The 19,856-nt window shown below is 35.2% G+C and overlaps 1 protein-coding gene across 1 annotated transcript in view; it reads left to right on the plus strand.

The window, feature by feature from the left end:
• Positions 1-19,856, plus strand: part of LRRK2 (leucine rich repeat kinase 2) — a 174,027-nt gene that overhangs the window by 74,813 nt on the left and 79,358 nt on the right. Inside the window, exons 20-27 of the mRNA XM_071218762.1 lie at positions 3,491-3,679; positions 10,895-11,013; positions 11,883-11,952; positions 13,001-13,218; positions 15,587-15,837; positions 16,128-16,276; positions 17,286-17,379; positions 19,328-19,514. Coding sequence (XP_071074863.1) covers positions 3,491-3,679; positions 10,895-11,013; positions 11,883-11,952; positions 13,001-13,218; positions 15,587-15,837; positions 16,128-16,276; positions 17,286-17,379; positions 19,328-19,514 — 1,277 coding nt within the window. The remainder of the gene's footprint in view (positions 1-3,490; positions 3,680-10,894; positions 11,014-11,882; positions 11,953-13,000; positions 13,219-15,586; positions 15,838-16,127; positions 16,277-17,285; positions 17,380-19,327; positions 19,515-19,856) is intronic.

Below are 19,856 nucleotides of genomic sequence, written 5' to 3' on the forward strand. Positions count from 1 at the left end.
TATATGCATTTAGATGCATATGGAAAAACACATACAATTTGCATTTTCAAGCTCACTAATTTGTATTTCAAGTTAAGGATATATTTTCTTTATTTTGTCAAGTTAATACATATTTCATATATATTACATGTATTTATGATATCTTCATTCTCTGATAATGTTTCTGTCTTAGCTCTCTCTTATTTGTTTGCACTAAATGTGTTTTAAAGCTTTTTAGCTCCCTCTCTCCTCCTCCCATGTCCCCTTCCTTTCCCACAGCGATCATACTCCGTGGCTCTTCACTTTAAGAACAGCCTTACTGATTACATGCTTGCTTTACTCAACTTAGTTTTGATATGCTTTCCTGGGAAACTGCAGTACTGGTCAGTCTAACCTTCACCTAAATATCTGAGTGCTGCTAGAGAAAAGTACCCATCCAAGCCTATTGGTACCTCTACAAACTCAAGGTCTTCATACTTCCAGAGTTTCTTAACTGCTTCATATACTCTTTTTTTGTTTTTTGTTTTTGTTTTTGTTTTTGTGCTTCCATTTGGAATAGTTTTCCTTCTACCTGAAGAACTCTATTATATTTTTATTTTTACATTTTTAAAAAAATTTATTTTTATTTACCCCCTCACCCCCCATCTTGTTGCCTGCTTTCTGTGTCCATTTGCTGTGCATCTGTGTCTGCTTGTCTTCTCTCCACGTGGCACTGGGGACAGGTCCTGGGATGTTCTAGAGTGGGAGAGAGGTGCCCAATCTCATGTGCCACCTCAGCGCCCCTGTCTGCTGCATCTCTGGTGGTTGCGTTGTCTTGCTGTGCCAGCTCTCCACTCTGGCCAGCTTGCCATGTGGGCCAGCACTCTGCTTGGGCCAGTTCTCCACTTGGGCCAGCTCGCCATGTGGGCCAGCATGCTTTCTCCAGGAGACCCTGGGAATTGAACCCTGGACCTCCCACATGGTAGATGGGAGCCCAGCTGTTTGAGCCACAGCCGCTTTCCTCCATGTACTCTTACTTCCAGGCTTTCCCCAGTCGTAATCTTTCCTCCTAATGTCTTAACCCTTTCTCTTTACCTGACTCTCTCTCTGTTTTTCCTGCCTCTGCATTGTCAAATCAACACTTTTTACCAGAAGACATTCCTGTCTTCATGAAGTCTTGGTGGAAGGTCTCCTGCATGCCCCTATATCTCCTATTTACTTTTCCATGTCCTAGCACTTACCATACTGTATAATAGTTGCATTTTTACCCTTTAGTATCTCCTGGTAGATTATAAGCATCTGGAAATCAATGTCAGTCTGGTCCACTGTGATACCCTTAGCCTTTATTACTAGCGCCCTTCCCATAATGGATGATCATTAAATATCTATAATATTGGCAAAAATCAAAAGAATTATGTTGATAAGTTTGCGTGGAAATAGGCACTGCCCACATTGTTCATGTGAATTCATATTGCCCGTTTTTGAGTGAAATTTGGCAATATCAATGAATATTTAAAATGTACATCCTTTTTTTTTTTTTTTTGCCCTTCAACAATGATCATTTATTGTGGTCTTCTTTATGACCTAAGTGACATGGTGAATGTGTGCTGTTTAGCACACTTAACACGTCATCGTTCATCAAACTAACTCTGATTTTTCTTTTTTCTAATTTTATTGTGGTAACATCTGTAACATAAAATTTCCCATTTTAACAATTTAAATGTGCAAGTCGGTGACATTAAGTGGATCCACAGTGTGCTCCCATCCCCGCCATGTGTTACCAAAGCATTTTCATCACTGTGAATAGACACTACAGCTATTAAGCAATTACTCTCTATTTCCTCTTTCTCTAGTCCCTGGTAACCTCTAATCTACTTTCGTCTCTATGAGTTTGCGCATTTTAGATATTTCATGGAAGTGGAATCATATAATGTTTGCCCTTTCGTGTCTGGCTTATTTCAGTGAGCATTCATGTTGTAGTATGTATCAGAACATCATTCCTTTTTTTGGCTGGATAATATTCCATTGCATGAATATGCCACATTTTGTTTACTCTCCATTGATGGACACTTGGGGAATTATGTGACCATTGGTGAAGAATAGAGGGATATTTTCCATTCACTTTGCTCTGTATGAAGTTTTATACTGTTGACAAAAATTGCCTAATTGAAACAGTATAATAATGTCACTTGATTGTTTGGAGGGTGTGTTAGTCAGCCAAAAGGGTGCTGATGCGAAATACCAAAAACTGGTTGGTTATTATAAAGGGTATTTATTTGAGGTAGGAGCTCACAGATACCAGGCCATAAAGCATAAGTTACTTCCCCACCAAAAAAGTCTATTTGGAGCAAGATGGCTGTCTACGTCTGTGAGGGTTCATGCTTCCTGGGTTCCTCTGGGCTCAGCTCCTGTTATCTCCACAAGGTGAGCTGTAGACTATCAGGCTGTCTAGGCTTTGCCTCTCTCCACAAGGTCAGCTGTAGACTATCAGGTGAATGGCTGTCTCTCTCCCTGGGGCTTCAGCTTCAGCATCAAACTCCAGCATCAAAACTCCAACATCAAAAATCCTCTAACTCTGTCCTTTGCCATTTCTTTTATCTGTGAGTCCCCACCCACCAATGACCTACTGGTACAAGAGGTTTACCTGATTACTTAATCAAATAAACCCCTGAATCCAATATAATTTAATATGCCCAGAGGAAAACATCAGTTTACAAACATAATCCAGTGTTTCTTTTTGGAATTCATCAATAATGTCAAACTGCTACAGAGGGTATAGCCATGGTTTATTTGAGCTGGTCTGAGTAAAGAACATTTTAGATTCATTGCCTTAAAACATTTTTCAGGCACTGCTTGACTGAGTTATATAAAGATGTTATGATGTGAGCTCTGAAAATAATGTTAGAAGAGATATTTCTAGGCTATTTCTAGGCTATGACAGGAAACGTGAGGACTCCATCAATTTATTTCTCATAATAAATTATAATATGAAATATAATGAAATAGCAAGAAGAATGTTAGCTTTGAAATTCCATCAAATATCCCTATTATCAGAATTAACTAGTTATAATAATAACTATATCATTTATTAAGCATATCATATATTCTAGTCATTGTGCTAAACAATTTATATAGGTCGTTTCATTTAGTCTTTTTCATAACTCCATGCTATACTTATTGTCAGCCTTACAGTCCAGGGAAGGACACAGACACTTTGGAGTTTATGTAACTTGCAGTGGTATTACTATGAATTGAACACATGTGTATCTGACTTTAAAATCCAGGCCTTTTTTTTGGGTCAAGTTAGTTTCAAAAAGAATCAGTTTCATCATCTATACCAAGCTCTGTAAATTTTATGGTTTTAAAAACAATTTTTAATTTTAAATTCACCACTGCTAATGTAGCAATATCACTATCGTAAAGTGGCTTTGGGAGTAAGAATAAAATATTCTTTAGATGCATGAGAATTAATATGCTTATACTTGTATTACTGTTGATTTCTAAAATACACTGAGTATCTCTTTGTTTTTAGATATTGGATCTACCCTAGCAAGAATGGTGCTCAGATATCAGACGAAAAGTTCTGTGGAAGAAGGAGCAGCCTCGGGCAGCGATGAGAACTTTTCTGAAGATGTCCTGGATAAGTTTGATGAATGGACCTTCATTCCTGATTCTTCTATAGATTGTGTGTTTGGTCAGAGTGATGATCTGGATAGTGAAGGTATTTATTTTAAAAACATTTCCTTTTAGTCCATTGTTCATTCCCCGGGTCTTGAGGATTTGGGATGGTGATGCCCACTCAGCCTCTAATTGAGAGGCGGCTTAGACCCCATGGGGCAGATGGGTGGAGCTGTCTTGCTTGCAGGGGCAGGCACTCTCTGTTCCTTGGGATGAACGTTGTTCATCATCTCCTTGTTAGTTGTCCTGGGGGAGTCCAGTGAACTGGAGAGTAGGTGTCACAACTCTGCCAAAATTCAGGGCTCAACTGGAACATGGACAGACCAAAGATTTAAGCCTCTGGGACATATATTTATCAAGTATAGTGCTAATTATAGGTTCAAATAGAAGGGGCAGAAGTCCACAATTAGTGGAAATGCTTCAATATGTGTTCATCAATTGTAACAAATGTGTAACACTAATGAGGCATGTTGTTAATGGGAGGAAGAGGTGGGTAAGATGGGGCGTATGGAAATCCCTTATATTTTTTATGCAACATTTATGAAATCTAAAGCTTCTTTAAAAATAAAAATAAAAAATAAAAAACAAATTCCTTTTATTATGTACACTTACACAGTGGCATTAAACAATAGGCCTGTGGGAAAAAACCTGACTTATTCATTGGAAGAACTTGAGGAAAAAATGTGTTCTTTATTGGATATAGTTATTGCTCCCTAATTCCATTTAAAACAGTTGTTGTCAAGAAGCATATTTCTTTACTCTCAGTGCTACAACACTGCTCACTAAGTGGTGAGTGATGACTATTGCAGTGAAAACACTGACTTGCACTGAAATTCGATTCCATAAGTTCCATCACTGGCTAGATACTTTTGTGGCTTTGCATCTTAGTTAAAAGTAGGGATGCCAATTGCTGAGTTATTAAGAATTAGAGATGACATATGTAAAGTGTTGGGACAGTGTTTGGAGCATAGCAGGTGATTAGTAAAAAGTAACTTTTGACTCTATTATCATTAAAAATAATCTTGATATGCTGATAGTTCACTTGAGGTACTTTTTTATTAATACGGTATGATCGAGAGCTTTGAGTAATGGGGTATTGGGGAGGGCAGAATGCAAGCACTCATCCATAATCTTATGCCCTGAGTCTAAGTGTTGTTTTAAACCAACTTTATTGAGATATAATTATACAAAATAAAATGCTCCCATTCTGCATTTATGGCTTTAGAAAAATCCATACATCCATGTAACCAACCTTGCTCTCGAGATAACATTTCCATCACCTCCAAATTTCCTGTATGCTCCTTCACAGAAAATTTGCCCCCTTCTCCCAACCCTGGCCCCTCTCAACCATGATCTGCTTTTCATCACTGTAGAGTAAATTTGTATTGTCTTTCGTACAAATGGAACCATACAGTATGTACTGTTTTGTGTTTGGTTGTTTTCCAAAGTGGTTGTACTGTTATACTCCTACCAGCAATATACATGGGAATTCAAGTTCCTCTGCATCCTTGTCAACACTTGGTTGTTGATTGTAACCATTATAGTGAGGGTGGAGTACTATTTGGCTTTAATTTTTATTTCTCTGATGACTTTGGATATTAAGGAATTTTTAATGTTCTTATTGGTCATTCATATAAGTCTTTGTGAAATGTCTATTGAATTTTTTACCAATATTTTATTGGGTTATTTTTTAATTATTGTGTTATAGGAGTTTTTTTTAAAGATTTATTTTTTATTTATTTCTCTCCCCTTCCTCACTCCCCCTTCCCCCACTTCCCCGCTCAGTTTACTGCTGCTCTCTGTGTTCAGTTGCTGTGTGTTCTTCTGTGTCCGCTTGTATTCTTGTTGGTGGCATGGGGAATCTGTGTCTTTTTGTTGCGTCATCTTGTTGCATCTCTCTGCAGGAGTGGGTGAGCCTGCCTTCACAAGGAGGCCCTGGGACGTGAACCCAGGGCCTCCCATATGGTAGACGGGAGCCCAACTGACTGAGCCACAGCTGCTCTCTGTGTGTGTGGCGCCACTCCAGGGCAGGCTGCACTTTTTTCACACTGGGCGGCTTTCCTTATGGGGGGCATTCCTTGTGTGTGGGGCTCCCCTGCACGAGGGACACCCCTGCGTGGCACGGCATTCCTTGCGCCCATCAGCACTGTGCGTGGGCCAGCTCATCACATGGGTCAGGGGGCCCTGGGTTTGAACCGTGGACCTCCCATGTGGTAGGCAGATGCTCTGTCCATTGAGCCAAATTCGCCTCCCAGGAGTTCTTTATATAGTAGAAGTCCTGGTAAAGACATATGTGTTGCAAGTATTTTTTTTTTATTTATTTATGGCTTGTCTTTTCATTTTCTTAATGATGTTTTTTTTCAAAAGCAGAAGTTTATACATTTTAATGAAGTGAAGTTTTTCAGCTTTTTCTTTAATGGTTTTTGCTTTTGTTACTCATTTAAGGAAACTTTTCCTATGCCTCAGTTGTGAATATTTTCTCTTATAATATCATCTCTTAAAAGTTTTAAAATCTTAGCTTTTTTGTTTATGATTATTATCCATTTTAAGTTGATTTTTGTGCATGGTGTAAATTAAGTGCTAAAGTTTTTTTTTGTTTTTTCCTGTGGAAATCCAGTTGTTCTAGCACCATTTGTGCAAAATGTTTTCTTTCCCTTTGCCTTAAATCTTTGTCATATTTAAGTGACTGCATGTGTATGGTTTTATTTCTACTTTCTCTATTGTGCTTCATTGATTTTTATCTTTATCCTTATGCTAATAAATTGCTCTCTTTATTACTCTAGCCTGATAGTAGACATTGAAACCAGGTAGTGTAAGTCATCTGAAATTCTTTTATTTTTATTTATCCCCCGCTTTTGCAGCTTGTTTGCTGTCTGTTCTCTGTGTCCATTAACTGTGCATTCTTCTGTGTCTGCTTGTCTCCCTTTTGTTGCGTCATCTTGCTGCACCAGCTGGCGCAGGCTGTCAGCTCTCTGCAGGAGTGGGTGAGCCTGCCTTCACAAGGAGGCCCTGGGACGTGAACCCAGGGCCTCCCATATGGTAGACGGGAGCCCAACTTACTGAGCCACAGCTGCTTCCCGGGTATTCTTTTTTAAAATTGTTCTGGCTATTCTAGGGCCTTGCATTTCCATATACATTTTGAATCAGCAAATCAATCCTTCTAAAAATCATGCTGTTGTTTTTATTGGGATAGACTAAATCTCTTGATCAGTTTGGGAGAAATGATGTCTTAGTAATACTGTCTTCTGATAAATGTGGTATATATTAATACTTTCATTTTTAAAGTCTTTAATAAAAATTTCTCAGAGCAATGTTTTGTATTAAATGTTTGTTGATGCTGATGTACATGATATTGTGCTTTAATTTCAATTTCCAGTACTTCATTGCTAGTATATAATTGATTTCTTCCTCTAACGGTTTTATTCTGTGAGCTAGCTAAATTTACTTGAGTTCCAGTAGCCTTTTTTTTAGCAGCTTCCTTATGATTTTCTATGTCTGAAATTAGGCCATTTGGTAATAAAGGCAGTTTTATTTCTTGTCTTATTCCACTGGCTAGGCCCACTAGTCTTGTTTTGAATACAAGTGGTAAGGGTGGGCATCTTTCATTGGCTTCCAAACAATATTCCAAACAATGCTTTAGGGGAAAAGCGTTCAGTCTTGGACCATTAAGTGCGTTGTTACCTGTAGTTATTTTAAGGAATGCCCTTTATCAGAGTTTGGAAGCGTCCCATCTATTTTTTATTTGTTGAGAGCCTTTTTTTAAAAAAAAATCACTAAAGGATGTTTGAAAATGCTTTTCTGCATCTATTGAAATGGTCATATTTTCTTTTATTTCGTTGATAGAATGAGTTATATTAATTGGTTTTCTAATGTTACACTAAATTTGCATTCCTTGAATAAATATCATTTGGTCATGGTATATTATCATTTTATATATTATTGGATTTGATTTGCTAAAACTTAGTTAAGGGCTTTGCATCTATAGTTTAATGTTTCCTTCTAGTTATGGGAGTAATGTGGACCTCATAAAATTAGTTGGGGGATAGTCCCAACTCTGCCATTTTCTGAAAGAGTTTATATAGTATTGGTATTATTTTCTTCTTAAATGTTCAATAGAATTGATGAGTGTAGCCATCTATGTTTGGAATTATTTGGATGGGGGTGATTTTCACTGTAAACTTAATAACTTTAATATATTTGTGATTATTTCAATTTTCTAATTCTTCTTGAGTCAGTATTAGTAATTTGTGACTTTTAAGAAATCTGTCCATTTCCTTTAAGTTCTCAAATGTTTTGAAGTTATTCATAATAATTCTCTTATTATCCAGTTAATGTTTGTAAGATCTGTAGTGATATCTGCCCCTGTATTCTTGACACTGGTAGTCTTTGTCCTTATTTCTTGATCAGTCTAGTTAAATGTTGACCCCATTCATTGACCTTATCAAAGATTCAGGTTTTGTTTAATAGATTTTTCTCTATTGTTTTTTCCATTTTCGCTTTCATTGATTTTTGCTCTAATTTTTATTATTTCCTTTTTCTTATTTTTTGACTTCTTTTTATAGATTCTAGGTGTAGAAGCTTAGATCATTGATTTTAGACTTTTCTTATTTTCCAATGTAAACATATAAAGCTATATAATGTCCTTCTAAGCACTATTTTAGCCACATCACACAAATTTTGATATGTTCTGTTGTCATTCAGTTCAAAATGTTTTCTAATTTCCTTTGCGATTTCTTTTTTGACCCATGGATTATTTAGAAGAGTGTTGTTTAATTTCCATGTATTTTGAGATTTTCCGTATAACTTTTTGTTATTGATTTCAAATTTCACCTTGTAGTCAGAGATTCTGATGATTTCAATTTTTGAGTTTACTGATACGTGTTTTGTGGATTATCATATTTTGGTTATTGTTCCATGTGCAACTTGAAAAGAATATGTATTCAGCTGTTGTGTTAAATTGTTTAGGTCAAGTTGTTTGATACTGGTTTTCAAGTCTTCTGTATCTTTACTGATTTTCTTGTTTTATTTGTAAAAGGCATGCTGAAATTATAATTGTGGATTTGTTCACTTTCCTTTCAGTTCTGTTTACGCTTTGTGTATTTTGAAGCTCTGTTATTGGGCACATCAATATTTATTATTCATTTCTTCTCAATGAATTAATCCCTTTGTACTGATTTAGGTTTGCATCTATCATTTTCTTCCTCTTTCAACACTAGCTTTCACATTTTTTTTTTTTTCAGTGCAGGTCTGCTGGACACCAATTAGATATCTGGAGCTCTTTTTTCCATATCTCTGTCCCAGAACTTTAAGTTGTCTTAGTCTCTGAGAACTCTCATATCCATCCCCTCATCTCAGGAAAGCAATCAAGCCTTCTTTTTTTTTAAATCAATTTCATTGATGTATATTAGTAAAGGATACAATTCTTCTAAGGTGTACCATCAGTGGTATTTGCTATAATCACAGTCTTGCATTCATCTCTTCAATTATTATTAGAGCATTTTTGTTATTTCAGTATTAATAATAATAAATAAAAAGAAATACAAGAAAATTCCTCCCTTTTCAGTCCCTCTATGTTTCCCCCACTGTACGTATCTGCTGTTTCTGATATAGCATATCTGCTATTCCATCCAAAGTATATAAACGGTGGCTTTTAGTATAATCACAATGTTGTATATTCATTATCTTAAAAATTCTAAAACAATTTCAGTACTCCAAAAACAAAGACTCCAAACCCCTTAGTATTCCTTCCTTAGAGCTACATAACAACTAGTCTTTCATCTTTATAAATTGATTTATATTTGCATTTTATGTAAATGCAATCATACAATATATAGTATTGTGTGTATCTTCTCCTTCACTTAGTATGGTTTTTTGTTTTTGTTTGATATTAACATTGTGTAGTATTAACTTGCATTTGTTCTGCTTCAAGGAAAAATGGTCTTATATATACAATTCAACCCATATTCATATTTTATATAACATATTTATATTTTACATAATATATTTACTTCATAATAGGGCAATCAAACAGTATTTTTCCTTTCGTGTCTGGTGAAGCTCTTTTTAAATTCCTTCTTCCTAAATAAATGAAAGAAAATTACAAATACTAAAAAGCAATAAAAATAAAATCCTTCTTCCTTTTTCCATGGTCTTTAAATTGCCTTCAGGCAAAAATCCAGGGTTATCATAGGGCTCACATCAATTGTTTCCTTTCTTTCAACATACCTGCACTGTTTACTGCCCAGTGTCTGAATCCATTTGATTAAAACATTGTGTCGAATATTCTAATTATTTATGGAGAATGGTTAAGTATAGCACTTGCTCCTCTGTCTTGGCCAAAGGAAGAATTCTCTCCAAGTATTTTTAAATAAAAGGAAAAATTAGAAATGTTAACATAAAAATAATTATAAAATATGCAGTTTTGCTTATATAAATAATATGCAATATACTTTTTACAAACATAGAATAGGATAACAAACTATAGTAAACTTATAGAACATATGAATATAGTTAAATTATATTTTATTAAAATTGTTAAGCTTAAAATAAATTATGGGATGAATTTTAGTAATGAATGAGGAAGAATTGTTTGTATCAATTTTAAGATTTATATTGAATATTTTTTAAAGTTGTTTTTGGGTATGTAGATTTTATGCTTGGTTTAGGCTCTTAAATTTTTTTCTCCTTCTAAGGTGTAAAAAGTGGTGGATTTTTAATTTTTATAAAGTTTTAATAGTGCCTTCACATTATTTTTCATTAGTAATAGGATTTGCTTATTGATCCTAATTTCTTGAGAATCCATAATTTTAAAAGGATTTCTTATCCCTTTATTTCAAAACAGTTATTGCCAGTTAAATTCATTGTGTTTATTTTAATATCAGTCCATAAGTGAAGCTTTAAGAAATTCTGGTAACAATGTAGTCAAGATTGCTAACGGTTAAATAATTTAAACGTGTGATTTCAGTATTTAAGGCATGGGTTTTATTCCTGGTCTTCTTTATCCAGCTCTTACTCTGTGACTCGTGTATGACAGCCATTCAATAAATATTTGTGGATGAAGAAAAATGCAGTTAAATTTTGAAAATAAAGAGCTCGCATAGTTTATCACTTCAGTTTTAAGGATGTTACAAATGGAATTGTGTTATTTCCACTAACAAAAATATTTTTAATCTTCCATGATTATTATATGATACTTGCATCTTGCCTCGATGTCAGCTTTTCTTACTATTCTTTATGTTCTTTAATTATTTGAAAATAGGAAGTGAAGGCTCATTTCTTGTGAAAAAGAAATCAAATTCAATTAGTGTGGGAGAATTTTACCGAGAGTCTGCCTTGCAGCGTTACTCACCAAATTTGCGAAGGCATTCCAATTCATTGGTAAGTACATTGTGATTTACAATTTTAAAATGCTGTGTGTTTTGTGCTGACATTCTCTTAATAAATTATGTGTCAAAGATTATTGGTGCAATTAAAAAATATATTGGTGCAGAAATTACCTGAATTATGAAAACGTAACATATAATTAGAAAACAAATTAGATGTTAATGTTTGTAGGCTTTTGAGCATGTGGAGTATAAATTTATCTGGGGCATATGTGTATTGAATATACAGTTATTCACAGTGGTTATTGCCCTTCCGCTTTTCAGAGTGCCATGTCTACAGAGCTCCGTTTAGGTCTGTCCCTAATAGTGTTGGTTCTTCCCATCAGTACTTTAGCTACAAACCTTCTAGTGATTTCTGAGAAAACCAGACAGGAGCCTGAAGGATTCTGAGCAACATGGAGAAATGGAGTAGCATAATTTCATTGTTCATTAGAGCATATATTTCTTTCATATATTCAGAATCAGTTCATTTTTTAAAAACCATTATTTTAACTTCCCATATGTTTAGGTAACCATGGAAGGACTGTGGCTTAATTACATGAGGAGTTGGGTAATTCTAGTTGAGAAAATAGAGAGCTGCTGATTTTTCAGATTCATTCTGAAAGATCTAAGCTGACCTATGCTCTAATTTTGATCATAAGTCAGTGTTACAAGTATAAGGGTTCTTTTATGTTGGTTATCTTAAAATGGGCGAAATGAATTACTACAGATGGGTAGGTTAAATTAGTTCTCAGTCTTTCTGTAGGCTAGTTCTACTTTATATAAACAGCTTAGTGGGAAAATTAGTTTGGTTGTTAAGAAAATTATATAAAATAATATATAATAACAGTGATTTTAATATGAACTTCCACGTTTGTTTAATAGGGTCCTATACTTGATCATGAAGATTTACGGAAGCGAAGAAGAAAAATATTATCTTCAGATGATTCACTCAGTATGTATTTGGAGATGATTATAAATAAATAGATATTTTGGGCAGAATATAGTACTTTATTAAATTTACTCTGATTGTTTATACTTTCTTGGCACCAATTTAATTTTATGTAACCTTCAGTCTCTAGTCACCAATATTTCCATAGACTCTAAAAGAATAAAATATACTCATAGATTTAAAAATTTATATTTAATGACCATTACTTTAGATGCTTTTATCCCTTCTGTTTTAGTCAGCCAAAGGAGTGCTGATGCAAAATACCAGAAATCGGTTGGTATTTATAAAGGGTATTTATTTGGGGTAGAAGCTTACAGTTACCAGGCTGTAAAGTATAAGCTACTCCTCTCACTAGTCTTTTGCCACGTGTTGGGGCAAGATGGCTGCCGACGTCCTTGAGGGTTCAGGCGTCCTGGGTTCCTCTCTTCCTGGGCTTCATTTCTCTCTGGGCTCAGCTCCTCTAGCTTCTCCACAAGGCCAGCTGTAGACTATTAGCTGAATGGCTTGTTTCTCTTCCCGGGGCTTTCTCTCTTTCCTCATGACCAAGCTCCTCTGTGTGCTTACCTCCCAGGGCTCAAGCTCAAGTCTCCAGCATCGAAACCTCCAACTCTGTCCTTTGCCATGCCTTTTGTCTCTGGGTCCCTGCCCCTACTGACATGGCCTGAGCAAAGCCAAATAATCATAATTTAATCATGCCCAGGTATAGACAAGTTTACAAACATAATCCAGTATCTGTTTTTGGGATTCATGAATCATATCAAAGTGCTGCACCTTCCGTGCTTTTTCCGAAAGGCAAATAATACCCTCCCACTGCCACTCTGTATCATCTCATCCAGGTTTTTTTTTTTTTTCCCCACTAGTATCACCTGATATATTAAATATATATTATTTACTGCCTATCTAGGCCACTGGAATTTAAGCTTCATGGTTTGAAATTTGACTGACTCTCCTATGCCTAGACGAGAGCCTGACAAGGAATGTGCTCAGTAAACATTTACCACGCAAACTTGAATTATTTGGTTATATTTTTGTTCTTTGCTTTTGACAATAGGGTCATCAAAACTTCAACCCCATGTAAGGCATTCAGAGAGCATGTCTTCCCTGGCCTCTGAGAGAGAATACATTACATCACTAGATCTTTCAGCAAATGAACTAAGAGATATCGATGCCCTAAGCCAGAAATGCTGTATAACTTGTCATTTGGAACATCTTGAAAAGCTGGAACTTCATCAGAACGCACTCACGAGCTTTCCACCACAGCTATGTGAAGTAAATTTAATTTGTCCTTTTAACTCTCAGGCTATTTGAAGAGTGTTTGCATTTCCATCCCTCTTGCCATGCTTAAATCTTGAAAAAGAAGGCACTTTTTGTGTCACTGGGCAGTAAATCTCCCCTTCTTCCAGTTTTCATACAGATGTGTCTTAGTCTATGTGGTCTTCAGAAATGTTTTTGAGGCCAGGCAGTGGAAATAGAGACCTGATTAAAAAAGGATTTCTAGGTTCTGTCCTGATGACACAGGGTTGTGGTAAAGTCTGAAGCCTCTATGTTGGCTATGCTTTCAATTATTTAGATCTAGAAAGGCAGCTTGAAGACTTTAAGTTAAATTAGGTAGACTAGAATTAGACCTGGTTTGGTCGTGCTGACCTTGGCTCAGCTCCTAGCTGTGGGACAGGAAGAACATTTCACTTAAAATGCGCTTAACCTCTGTTTCTCAGCAGAATAGAGGCTCAATGAAATGATCCTAAAGGCAGGTTTTCAGTTATAACACTATACGACTCCTAAAAATGCATACTTTCCTTCAAGTTTCTATTTATTAAAATTAAAATATAAAATAGTTTGTTGACCAGATAGTCCTTCAACATTGACTGGTTTTTATATACTATAGGTCGGAATGAAATGTTAAACCAAGGAAGATGTAATGATAAAACTATCTTAATACAGATGTTTAAATTATTTAACTGAATTCTTGGACTGAACGACAAATACCTTTTGTAGTAACTAGTTTGCTTTAAATACATTTTCGCTTTTTCGAACCTATAAAACTTACTATGATTTTGAGACCTTTTAAAAACAAATTGCATGAATTTTAAGTATATTTAAGTAGAGTCTTTATCTTAATGTTTATGTATCTGGAGAGTGGAAAAAGAAGAAATGATAACCACTGCACCCCACCTCCCATGTCTAAAATGTACCTTTTCCCTCCTCCAGCGCTTTGCGTGGGTAAATTCTCCACATCAGCCAGGTCACCTCCTCATCCTCTGCCCACATTCTCCCCTTCTCTACAGGCTAGGCTGGGAACCCACCTCTGGCTTACATTTCCATAGCTCCTTCCTCCCAAAGCTCTTACGCTTATGTGTTTTGACCTAGTACATATTGCCCTCACTAAACTGTGACCTTCTTGGGAAGAAAAACTGTTGCAGGCTTTTCATGTCTATCCCCAGTACCTAGTAAGGTCTGATATATGTGTGTGTGTGTGTATATATATAGTATATGTGTATGTGTGTATATGTAGTAGGGGCTCAATAGATAATTAAATTTTGGGGGAATTAGTAAATGCTTGACACTTGGTGGGCCTTCAGTAAATATTTTCTAAAAGAATAATGAAGGAACATTGGAATTGAACTGAGCTACTACTAAGAGTGTTTTATGAGAGTTTGAATAGGTGATACATAAGGGCATAAAGTGAGTGGACCAGCTCAGAACCTTCTGCTAGGACCCAGGGAAACGTCCAGATGTTACCAGTAAGGGTAGCACTTTTCTGTTAATGCCAGAGAGGTCATAGCAGTGTCCCTTTTTGCAAGAAAATTTTGGATTAAAATGTGGGAATTAATAATTTTAAAATGTTTCCTTCTGAATAAGCTCGTAGGCTCTAAAATAAGGTGGGAATTTTCAAGAAAACTGGGGAGCGGTCCTCTCTAATCGCATCATCTCTTCGGGATTCCTTGTGAGGATAAATGTAGTGATGTATAAAGAGGAGCAGAGGTGTGATCATTTTTAGCATTTTAGCCATTTGAAAACAATCCACACCGAAGGTTTTAAAAACTGAAACAATTTGTAAATGGAAGGTTTGACACTGTCATTATAAAAATAAGCATAGCTTGCGGAGCTATGTCGCTCCAGTGGTTGAGCATCAGCTTCCAACTTACGAGGTCCCCGGTTCCAGGTTCAGTCCCCAGCCCCGGTACTCAAAAAAAAAAAAGAAAGAAAAAAGGAATAGCTTTATGTTTATATCTTATTTATGTTAAAATGCATAATGTGTTTAAAACCATGTACTCCCAGGATTATGTTTAGTACTTATTCGTTAAATTATTAATTAATTCAAGTATTTGTTGAGGCTTGTTGTGCTTCCATGTTCCTTTTTTCAGGAATAATCTACAGAAATAACTGATTTAAACTCTAAATGCTCTTTTTGTGAACCTGCTTTTGTCAGTCTACCTATTGCCTTTTATGGCAGAGATGGTTAGAGCAGAGTTGGTTGCGTCAGTCAGTATTCTAAAGTTGTGTTGTGTATTGTGCTTGCAAGGTTTTGAAAATTCTTTTTGGCTTTAGTTACCCGAGGTGTGGGAACCAGATATGTTAACTACAATTGTATTTCTCAGATGGTTCATTTTGGAATTTTAAAATATTATCTTTTCAGACTCTGAAGTGTTTGACACATTTGGACTTGCACAGTAATAAATTTACATCATTTCCGTCTTACGTGTTGAAAATGAATTGCATTGCCAACCTTGACGTTTCTAGAAATGACATTGGACCCTCGATAGCCTTGGATCCTGGGGTGAGGTGTGCGACCCTGAAGCAGCTTAACCTGTCGTATAATCAGCTGTCTTCTGTACCTGAGAATCTCGCCCAGGTGGCAGAGAAACTGGAACAGCTCATTTTAGAAGGGTAAGAAAGAGGGTCATTAAAGACAAAAGAGTTGCCTTATATTGAACTTTCGTAAGGTTGGTGAAATATGCTCACATTGCTCCTAAAGTCAGGAGTTTTTAAACAGTAATAAGATAAAAGGCTTAGATAGATAATATTACAGCTTCCATCACTTGACTTGGATTTTTACAACTAATTTCACAATTAATAAGGGACATTCTTTGAAGGGGAATTATTTTGATTTTTTTCTTCAAAGCATAAGCATTTATATAACTTGATCTTCATTTTGTCTCTTGTGATCTTATGACTAGAAATAAGTTATCAGGAATATGTTTTTCCCTGAGGCTGAAGGAACTGAAGACGTTAAACCTTAGTAAAAACCAGATTTCATCCCTATCTGAAGACTTTCTTGAGGCTTGTCCTAGAGTGGAATGTTTCAGTGCCAGAATGAATTTTCTTGGTAAGTGTTCAGTATCGGTGTCTTCCTTACCACGCCTTCTTGGTATTCCAGGCTGAGCTGTATATGCACTTTTAGGTGGGAATGCAGAAGTAGCTTTATGGTTTAAACGTTATGCTTAAGTTTCAACTGAAAAGTTAGCAGGTTATATTTTCTCTAATAATATAGATGAGAAGGACAATACAAATAGTTTTTACACTGTACTTCCTTTCAGTCTATTAAGCTAAAAACAGGCATGGCTGGCTCAACTTACCAAACCATCTGTACCCTGATACATGGTTTGATGCTGAAGTTTCTTCAGAAATTGTTTGGTTTACCAGTGTGATGATTATTGTTGTCATTGTTTTCTTACAAAGCACGTTCACCACTTTACAGCTTTCAAATTAGTAAAGTTAATATGTACTTGTTGCGCAGTTGCTCCGTGAAAAATATTATATATTATACAATAGCATCATCCATTCTTTTAAAAGTCATAAAATATCCTGTTTTCCTAGCATATGAGAGAATATAATGAATTGTGTTCACCTGTTAGCCTTTCTAAAATTGTTAAACTTCTCATTCTGAAAGATCTAATATTAAGGGACAAGTAAACAGGGACTTCCCATATTTTATCTTACTTAATGGTTCTGAAGGCCACTGGTGGAGACCACAAAAGTGTTTTGTTAGTAAATAATTGAGAGTAATTTGAATTGATCTATAGTGCGTGTCACATAATAACACCATAAATAATTTGAAATGAGCATTCTAATAACCTAGTACAGATGCTGAAAAGATAAATTATATTTCTACAGTTTAACTTTCAGAGTAAATGACTCTGGTATGTATGATGTTACTAGTTTATTGTTTAGAGGCAGTATTAAGGATATATTACCTTATTTTAAAAATAGATATTTTTAAAGAGAATGGAAATTAAAGTGACAAGTAATTGGTAGCTGTTTTTATTGTTAAATCTAGAGGAAATCTAGTTAAAATGATTAAAATGCCCCATAATCCCATTTTTATTTTCTTTTAGTTGCTATGCCCTTCTTGCCATCTTCCATAACAAGCCTAAAGTTATCTCAAAACAAATTTACATGTATTCCGGAAGCAATTTTAAATCTTCCACAGTAAGTTTATAATTTTAATTTTAAAAACCACATGAGCTAGAACAGAGTCTTCAGAAACATGATTTTGGTTTAGGCATATAAATATAATTGAATGCTAAACCTACTCAGGACTAATGGTTTTAAATATATGAATGCTTGGCTTTCAGTTGACAGAAGAACCAGGTAATTACTTTGAGTTTTATACTTTTATATTAATTTAGGGTGCCATTGTATAGAAACAACTAAAGACCATTTAATTAATTCTTTCATTATTATAATATAATGATATTGCCTTGGTTATTACTTTGACTTTTAAAATTTCATTTGCTCTCAGAGGTTACTATGTTGTCAATATACTATTAACTTTGAAATTATGTTTGAGTGACATTTTAGGTGAAATTAGAACAATTTCTGTAGTTCCAAGGTTTTGTTTTTCTTTGTTTTTTAGTTAATTCCACTGAAAATGAATGCTACCTGTTATATATAAATTGAAGCATTAATTGGATTTTGATCATGTTGTTGCCTTAAATACTGTTCAAATTGTGTCATATGTTCTGAAATTAACTCATAAGTACAAATGTGCAAACATATAAATAGATAAGTAAATAATAGTTCATTGCAATCTAACCAGTGAATGTGTCAGGTAAATTCTAGCTGTTCTACAGTGGATTATCTCTTTGATCTTTTCAGTGATCCTATAAGATGGGTTTTGTTACTATTCCACTTTATCACTATAGAATACAGGTGGTCTCATATTTTACATAGTTTATGTCCAGTGCTTGAAAGTCAAATATTTATGGAAGTTTAATAGGAGATATATGCCAAGAGAAGATACTGTTCCAGAGAGCTAAACAAATTATCCAGTCTCAAATTCCACCTTAACTTTAGCATGTTCATTTTGGACATTCATTTCCATCACTTTATATGTATTTTCGCTTTACCTTTGTCCTCTTGTTTTACAAACAAGTACACAGTTGGCCGTCTTTAAGTGCTTGATTCAGGGTAAGGGGGCAGTGCTCTTTTGGAAAACCTGTGATTGTCAGGTTTGTACCACCTGCATTATCTGTTAGACATACATGTCTAATATCATCATCACCTGCATTTTCTTCTTTTCCACACATTTTAGTAACTAGGGAAAAACCTAGTAACATTTTATAATAAGAAGACAAGGCTATGTAGACGTGAACCTTTGTTTAGCAGGGGTATGATTGTATGAGTATAGAATTAATCCATCATACTTCAAATACAGTGGATTAAAGGAGATCAGTATATAAATTGCAAAAGTCAACCTTATACAGAGCCTAATGTACCAAAATTGCTCACAGTCTTTATTCTTCCTACACATTTACACTTACATGTAACACAAGTTTTTCTGCTCTTTCCTACAAACTTTGGGTAGCCTGTTCCTGTGTGAAAGCAATCAGTGTGCTTTGAGGGACAATTCTACGTAAATCACTATGCTCAGTGTTGTGTCATTTATTATACAGAGACAAGCTGGTAAATGAATGCCCAGGATTAATTAATTCTAGGGCCCAACTGCTGAGGAATCCCCCCACTAATGAGCAAACACCAAAAGGAGAAATAGGGCTACCCCTATATAGCCCTATATAGAAGGCAGAAATTTTATTAATGCTCTTTGCAGTTGTTAATCATTATTTCTCAGGCACCACAAATATTTGTAAAACATTGGGTCTTCCCCTTATTCCAAGATCAACATTTTCAAGCGTCTGAAGTCAGGGACTTGGAACTTCTGCTTTGAAAGACCCTTATTCACTTAAATGCCATTCCTAGTGAGCTTTTTTCCTAGCTCTTTTCAATATATACCTGTATATTCCCACAAACGCACATGTGTTCTTATATGTAAATAATTTTAATTTTAAAGTAATCTCTGACTTTCCCTCCTGGGACGTTATTTCATGTATTTTGGGAACACTGATTTGGCTTTTATCTTGACCTTGTATTGTTTTAGCTTGCGGGCCTTAGATATGAGCAGCAACGACATTCAGTATCTGCCAGGTCCTGCGCACTGGAAATCTTTGAACCTAAGGGAACTTTTGTTTAGCTGTAATCAGATCAGCATTTTGGACTTGAGTGAAAAAGCACATGCATGGTCTAGGGTAGAGAAACTTCATCTTTCTCATAATAAATTAAAAGAGGTAAGAGGTCTCCTTTGATTGTTTAAAATTATTACCAGTTTTAGGATATGCTCTTATAATATGCACTGTGAAAATCCATTAATTGATTTTGCTTACTTTTTGAGTAAGATATTATATAATCCTATTGATGTCAATAGGTATAATAACATTGATTAATTTCTTTACGTAATTATTTTGTGTATATTTTTTGAGGGATTATACGAATATATAGATATTACTTACAAATGTGTATAACGCTTTATGCGTGCCACTGTATCACCAAATTTCTGATCTGTTAACAGACTTGAAGATAGTCCCTCCATTTTTCAGCTGCCTCTGGGTCGTACGTATCCTGTGTTTTCA

The sequence above is a fragment of the Dasypus novemcinctus genome, chromosome 12 (assembly GCF_030445035.2).
Source record: "Dasypus novemcinctus isolate mDasNov1 chromosome 12, mDasNov1.1.hap2, whole genome shotgun sequence".
NCBI classification, from domain to species: domain Eukaryota; kingdom Metazoa; phylum Chordata; class Mammalia; order Cingulata; family Dasypodidae; genus Dasypus; species Dasypus novemcinctus.